The sequence below is a fragment of the Salmo salar genome, chromosome ssa06 (assembly GCF_905237065.1).
Source record: "Salmo salar chromosome ssa06, Ssal_v3.1, whole genome shotgun sequence".
In the NCBI taxonomy this organism is placed as follows: Eukaryota; Metazoa; Chordata; class Actinopteri; order Salmoniformes; family Salmonidae; genus Salmo; species Salmo salar.
In genome coordinates this window covers 1,052,501-1,060,000 of record NC_059447.1, presented here as the reverse complement: position 1 = coordinate 1,060,000, position 7,500 = coordinate 1,052,501, and the positions used below count along the sequence as shown (strand labels likewise).

Below are 7,500 nucleotides of genomic sequence, written 5' to 3'. Positions count from 1 at the left end.
GTTTTAGGTTATTGTCCTGCTGAAAGGTGAATTCATCTCCCAGTGTATATTTGGCCTTGTGTTTTAGGTTATTGTCCTGCTGAAAGGTGAATTCATCTCCCAGTGTATATTTGGCCTTGTGTTTTAGGTTATTGTGCTGCTGAAAGGTGAATTCATCTCCCAGTGTGTGTTTGGCCTTGTGTTTTAGGTTATTGTGCTGCTGAAAGGTGAATTCATCTCCCAGTGTATATTTGGCCTTGTGTTTTAGGGTTATTGTCCTGCTGAAAGGTGAATTCATCTCCCAGTGTATATTTGGCCTTGTGTTTTAGGGTTATTGTCCTGCTGAAAGGTGAATTCATCTCCCAGTGTATATTTGGCCTTGTGTTTTAGGTTATTGTCCTGCTGAAAGGTGAATTCATCTCCCAGTGTATATTTGGCCTTGTGTTTTAGGGTTATTGTCCTGCTGAAAGGTGAATTCATCTCCCAGTGTATATTTGGCCTTGTGTTTTAGGTTATTGTCCTGCTGAAAGGTGAATTCATCTCCCAGTGTATATTTGGCCTTGTGTTTTAGGGTTATTGTCCTGCTGAAAGGTGAATTCATCTCCCAGTGTATATTTGGCCTTGTGTTTTAGGTTATTGTCCTGCTGAAAGGTGAATTCATCTCCCAGTGTGTGGTGAATAACAGACTGAACCATGCAAGTTATTATGTAACTTGTTAAGCAAATTTTTACTCATGTGGTGGCTAATTTCTGTATTACCAAACGAGGAGAGTTACAAACTTCACACACCAGTCAGAGTTATACTTATAACTACATCTTTAATAATTAAGATGCTTTTGCAAAAGCACTTTGACCTTCAATGATGCGCCATCTCTAATGAACCATTGAAAAGTGACAACCCAAAAGTACAAAGATCTTTTATAGCCAAGATACACCCCTCTCAACGTACATGACGAACCACAGATCTTAGGAACAGTTCACAAAGGGACTTTATAATTGAGAAGGGAGTATCCCTTAGCCAGATAACATTCGCTATAAATTATCGTTCAGTTTGGTCCCTAATGACGAGGTTCTAATCTCGTTCCTGGTACTTCATAGTACAAAAACACCATCTCATCCAATGGCATAAATCAATTGTCAACTCTAGATACTCCCATCTCGAGTAAACCCCCTCTTCTTGACCCCACTCCTGGACAAGCTCACTGAGGGGAGTGACTTGCGCATAGCACCAGGGACATGTAAAAGACAAAGCCTGACCTCTCCTCTCTCTGGGCCCCAAGTGACCTGAGGGAAAAGTGCAACTGCCAACATTCATTATCCAAAGGGATACATTCTAATGACAAGTATCTCACATAAACATATTATGCAAATAAAACATCTTAATTTTCTATGTTACCCAACTCATTCTGATTCGTCCGCCACATGGTTCATTTTCTTCACTATCAAAACGAGGAGAGACAAACTTATCACACAAGTCAGAGTTATACTTAAACAAAACGTTTTAATAATGAGCGCTTTGCGATAGCAGTGACTTGTCAACGATTCACCGTTTTGTAATGATCCGTTGAGAGTGGTGGCGAGACAAAAGTACAAAGATCCTTTTTATACCCAAGATGCACCCCGTTTTCAACCGACATGACGAACAATGGATACATAGAATCGGTCACAAGGTTTAAGACTCCAAACTGGAACTATCTCTTCCTGGTACGGGTATAGAGCGGAAAAACATTAACTCATGTTCTCTGGAATACTGTTTTTAAGGTTTTATCACCCAAAAGACATCCTAAATCTCCTCTGTCTGTGTTAAATCTCCCAGAGGCCCCATCCTCAGTAAGACACACACACACAATCGTTAACAGAATACTCTATTCTGTCGAATAAAACAACCATTTGATGCAATAAAACTATTACAACATAATCTTGCAATTTTTCCATGGCACTCCTGAACTTATTTACGCTGCCATAACAAAGGGGTTGAATACTTATTGACTCAAGACATTTCAGCTTTTCATTTTATATTAATTTGTATTTTTTTTGTTGAAAAAACGTAATTCTACTTTGACATTATGTTATGGTCAGTCTAGCTGTATGGAGGAGGAGGTACTGCTCTGTTTCAGCTGTTATGGTCAGTCTAGCTGTATGGAGGAGGAGGTACTGCTCTGTTTCAGCTGTTATGGTCAGTCTAGCTGTATGGAGGAGGAGGTACTGCTCTGTTTCAGCTGTTATGGTCAGTCTAGCTGTATGGAGGAGGAGGTACTGCTCTGTTTCAGCTGTTATGGTCAGTCTAGCTGTATGGAGGAGGAGGTACTGGACTACCTGATAATGTATTTGTTTCTCTCCAGACTAAGCCCCTGAATGTGGAATACCTCATGATGGATGCCTCTGTTCTACTTCCGCCTACTGGTACTCCTCTGACTGGAATAGACTTCGTTAAGAGACTGCCCTGTGGAGGAGTAGAGAAGACCAGACGGGTACACACACACACACACACACACACACACACACACACACACACACACACACACACACACTGAGATACACACACACACACACACATATACACACACATACACACACACACACACTGAGAGACACACACACACACACACACACACACACACACACTGAGAGACACACACACACACTGAGAGACACACACACACACACTGAGACACACACACACACTGAGACACACACACACACTGAGACACACACACACACACACACTGAGACACGCACACACACACTGAGACACGCACACACACACACTGCGACTGAGACACAAACACAGTAATAATATGTTTACCATTTAACAGACTGAGACAATACTGTAATACCATTAAACAGCTGGAGACAATACTGTAATACCATTTAACAGCCGGAGACAATACTGTAATACCATTTAACAGCTGGAGACAATACTGTAATACCATTTAACAGCTGGAGACAATACTGTAATACCATTTAACAGCTGGAGACAATACTGTAATACCATTTAACAGCTGGAGACAATACTGTAATACCATTTAACAGACTGAAAGATGATTATCTTATGACCCTACTGACCTGGGGAGGGATGTTCTGTACCTACTGACCTGGGGAGGGATGTTCTGTACCACCTACTGACCTGGGGAGGGATGTTCTGTACCACCTACTGACCTGGGGAGGGATGTTCTGTACCACCTACTGACCTGGGGAGGGATGTTCTGTACCACCTACTGACCTGGGGAGGGATGTTCTGTACCACCTACTGACCTGGGGAGGGATGTTCTGTACCTACTGACCTGGGGAGGGATGTTCTGTACCACCTACTGACCTGGGGAGGGATGTTCTGTACCACCTACTGACCTGGGGAGGGATGTTCTGTACCTACTGACCTGGGGAGGGATGTTCTGTACCTACTGACCTGGGGAGGGATGTTCTGTACCTACTGACCTGGGGAGGGATGTTCTGTACCTACTGACCTGGGGAGGGATGTTCTGTACCTACTGACCTGGGGAGGGATGTTCTGTACCTACTGACCTGGGGAGGGATGTTCTGGACCACCTACTGACCTGGGGAGGGATGTTCTGTACCTACTGACCTGGGGAGGGATGTTCTGTACCTACTGACCTGGGGAGGGATGTTCTGTACCACCTACTGACCCGGGGAGGGATGTTCTGGACCACCTACTGACCTGGGGAGGGATGTTCTGTACCTACTGACCTGGGGAGGGATGTTCTGTACCACCTACTGACCTGGGGAGGGATGTTCTGTACCACCTACTGACCTGGGGAGGGATGTTCTGGACCACCTACTGACCTGGGGAGGGATGTTCTGTACCTACTGACCTGGGGAGGGATGTTCTGTACCACCTACTGACCTGGGGAGGGATGTTCTGTACCTACTGACCTGGGGAGGGATGTTCTGTACCTACTGACCTGGGGAGGGATGTTCTGTACCACCTACTGACCTGGGGAGGGATGTTCTGTACCACCTACTGACCTGGGGAGGGATGTTCTGTACCACCTACTGACCTGGGGAGGGATGTTCTGTACCACCTACTGACCTGGGGAAGGATGTTCTGTACCACCTACTGACCTGGGGAGGGATGTTCTGTACCTACTGACCTGGGGAGGGATGTTCTGTACCACCTTAGACCCACTGAACCAGCCTCTCTGTGTGGTGTGTTAGTGTGTTGTTCTGGACCACCTTAGACCCACTGAACCAGCCTCTCTGCGTGTTGTTCTGGACCACCTTAGACCCACTGAACCAGCCTCTCTGCGTGTTGTTCTGTACCACCTTAGACCCACTGAACCAGCCTCTCTGTGTGGTGTGTTGTTCTGGACCACCTTAGACCCACTGAACCAGCCTCTCTGTGTGTTGTTCTGGACCACCTTAGACCCACTGAACCAGCCTCTCTGTGTGTTGTTCTGGACCACCTTAGACCCACTGAACCAGCCTCTCTGCGTGTTGTTCTGGACCACCTTAGACCCACTGAACCAGCCTCTCTGTGTGTTGTTCTGGACCACCTTAGACCCACTGAACCAGCCTCTCTGCGTGTTGTGTTGTTCTGGACCACCTTAGACCCACTGAACCAGCCTCTCTGTGTGGTGTGTTGTTCTGGACCACCTTAGACCCACTGAACCAGCCTCTCTGTGTGTTGTTCTGGACCACCTTAGACCCACTGAACCAGCCTCTCTGCGTGTTGTTCTGGACCACCTTAGACCCACTGAACCAGCCTCTCTGCGTGTTGTTCTGGACCACCATAGACCCACTGAACCAGCCTCTCTGTGTGGCGTGTTGTTCTGGACCACCATAGACCCACTGAACCAGCCTCTCTGTGTGGCGTGTTGTTCTGGACCACCATAGACCCACTGAACCAGCCTCTCTGTGTGGTGTGTTGTTCTGGACCACCTTAGACCCACTGAACCAGCCTCTCTGTGTGTTGTTCTGGACCACCTTAGACCCACTGAACCAGCCTCTCTGTGTGTTGTTCTGGACCACCTTAGACCCACTGAACCAGCCTCTCTGCGTGTTGTTCTGGACCACCTTAGACCCACTGAACCAGCCTCTCTGCGTGTTGTTCTGGACCACCATAGACCCACTGAACCAGCCTCTCTGTGTGGTGTGTTGTTCTGGACCACCTTAGACCCACTGAACCAGCCTCTCTGCGTGTTGTTCTGGACCACCTTAGACCCACTGAACCAGCCTCTCTGTGTGTTGTTCTGGACCACCTTAGACCCACTGAACCAGCCTCTCTGTGTGGTGTGTTGTTCTGGACCACCTTAGACCCACTGAACCAGCCTCTCTGTGTGTTGTTCTGGACCACCTTAGACCCACTGAACCAGCCTCTCAGCGTGTTGTTCTGGACCACCTTAGACCCACTGAACCAGCCTCTCTGTGTGGCGTGTTGTTCTGGACCACCATAGACCCACTGAACCAGCCTCTCTGTGTGGTGTGTCAGCGTGTTGTTCTGGACCACCTTAGACCCACTGAACCAGCCTCTCTGCGTGTTGTTCTGGACCACCTTAGACCCACTGAACCAGCCTCTCTGTGTGTTGTTCTGGACCACCTTAGACCCACTGAACCAGCCTCTCAGCGTGTTGTTCTGGACCACCTTAGACCCACTGAACCAGCCTCTCTGTGTGGCGTGTTGTTCTGGACCACCTTAGACCCACTGAACCAGCCTCTCTGTGTGTTGTTCTGGACCACCTTAGACCCACTGAACCAGCCTCTCTGTGTGTTGTTCTGGACCACCTTAGACCCACTGAACCAGCCTCTCTGCGTGTTGTTCTGGACCACCTTAGACCCACTGAACCAGCCTCTCTGCGTGTTGTTCTGCACCACCTTAGACCCACTGAACCAGCCTCTCTGTGTGTTGTTCTGGACCACCTTAGACCCACTGAACCAGCCTCTCTGTGTGTTGTTCTGGACCACCTTAGACCCACTGAACCAGCCTCTCTGTGTGTTGTTCTGGACCACCTTAGACCCACTGAACCAGCCTCTCTGCGTGTTGTTCTGGACCACCTTAGACCCACTGAACCAGCCTCTCTGTGTGTTGTTCTGGACCACCTTAGACCCACTGAACCAGCCTCTCTGTGTTGGTGTGTTGTTCTGGACCACCTTAGACCCACTGAACCAGCCTCTCTGTGTGTTGTTCTGGACCACCTTAGACCCACTGAACCAGCCTCTCTGTGTGTTGTTCTGGACCACCTTAGACCCACTGAACCAGCCTCTCTGTGTGTTGTTCTGGACCACCTTAGACCCACTGAACCAGCCTCTCTGCGTGTTGTTCTGGACCACCTTAGACCCACTGAACCAGCCTCTCTGTGTGTTGTTCTGGACCACCTTAGACCCACTGAACCAGCCTCTCTGTGTGTTGTTCTGGACCACCTTAGACCCACTGAACCAGCCTCTCTGTGTGGTGTGTTGTTCTGGACCACCTTAGACCCACTGAACCAGCCTCTCTGTGTGGTGTGTTGTTCTGGACCACCTTATACCCACTGAACCAGCCTCTCTGTGTGGTGTGTTGTTCTGGACCACCTTAGACCCACTGAACCAGCCTCTCTGTGTGTTGTTCTCCCTCTGCAGGCCATCCGCGTGTTCTTCATGCTGAGGTCGTTGTCTCTTCAGCTGCAGGGAGAACCAGAGACGCAGCTTCCTCTCACACGCTCTGAAGACCTCATCAACACCGACGATGTTCTGGACCTAAGTAAGACTGTGTGTGTGTGTGTGTGTGTGTGTGTGTGTGTGTGTGTGTGTGTGATAGTGACCTGGGGGAGGGATGGTTGATGAAGTCTCTATCTGATAGAGACCTGGGGGAGGGATGGTTGATGAAGTCTCTATCTGATAGAGACCTGGGGGAGGGATGGTTGATGAAGTCTATCTGATAGTGACCTGGGGGAGGGATGGTTGATGAAGTCTATCTGATAGAGACCTGGGGGATGGATGGTTGATGAAGTCTATCTGATAGAGACCTGGGGGAGGGATGGTTGATGAAGTCTCTATCTGATAGAGACCTGGGGGAGGGATGGTTGATGAAGTCTATCTGATAGTGACCTGGGGGAGGGATGGTTGATGAAGTCTATCTGATAGTGACCTGGGGGAGGGATGGTTGAGGAAGTCTATCTGATAGAGACCTGGGGGAGGGATGGCTGATGAAGTCTCTATCTGATAGAGACCTGGGGGAGGGATGGCTGATGAAGTCTATCTGATAGAGACCTGGGGGAGGGATGGTTGATGAAGTCTATCTGATAGAGACCTGGGGAGGGATGGTTGATGAAGTCTATCTGATAGAGACCTGGGGGAGGGATGGCTGATGAAGTCTATCTGATAGAGACCTGGGGGAGGGATGGTTGATGAAGTCTCTATCTGATAGAGACCTGGGGGAGGGATGGTTGATGAAGTCTCTATCTGATAGAGACCTGGGGGAGGGATGGTTGATGAAGTCTCTATCTGATAGAGACCTGGGGGAGGGATGGTTGATGAAGTCTCTATCTGATAGAGACCTGGGGGAGGGATGGTTGATGAAGTCTCTATC

The 7,500-nt window shown here is 48.7% G+C and overlaps 1 protein-coding gene across 1 annotated transcript in view; it reads left to right on the top strand.

Moving 5' to 3' along the window:
• The window catches only part of LOC106595051 (protein CLEC16A-like), a 76,316-nt gene that overhangs the window by 55,513 nt on the left and 13,303 nt on the right, over positions 1–7,500 (top strand). Inside the window, 2 exon segments of the mRNA XM_045719549.1 lie at positions 2,321–2,449; positions 6,552–6,672. Coding sequence (XP_045575505.1) covers positions 2,321–2,449; positions 6,552–6,672 — 250 coding nt within the window.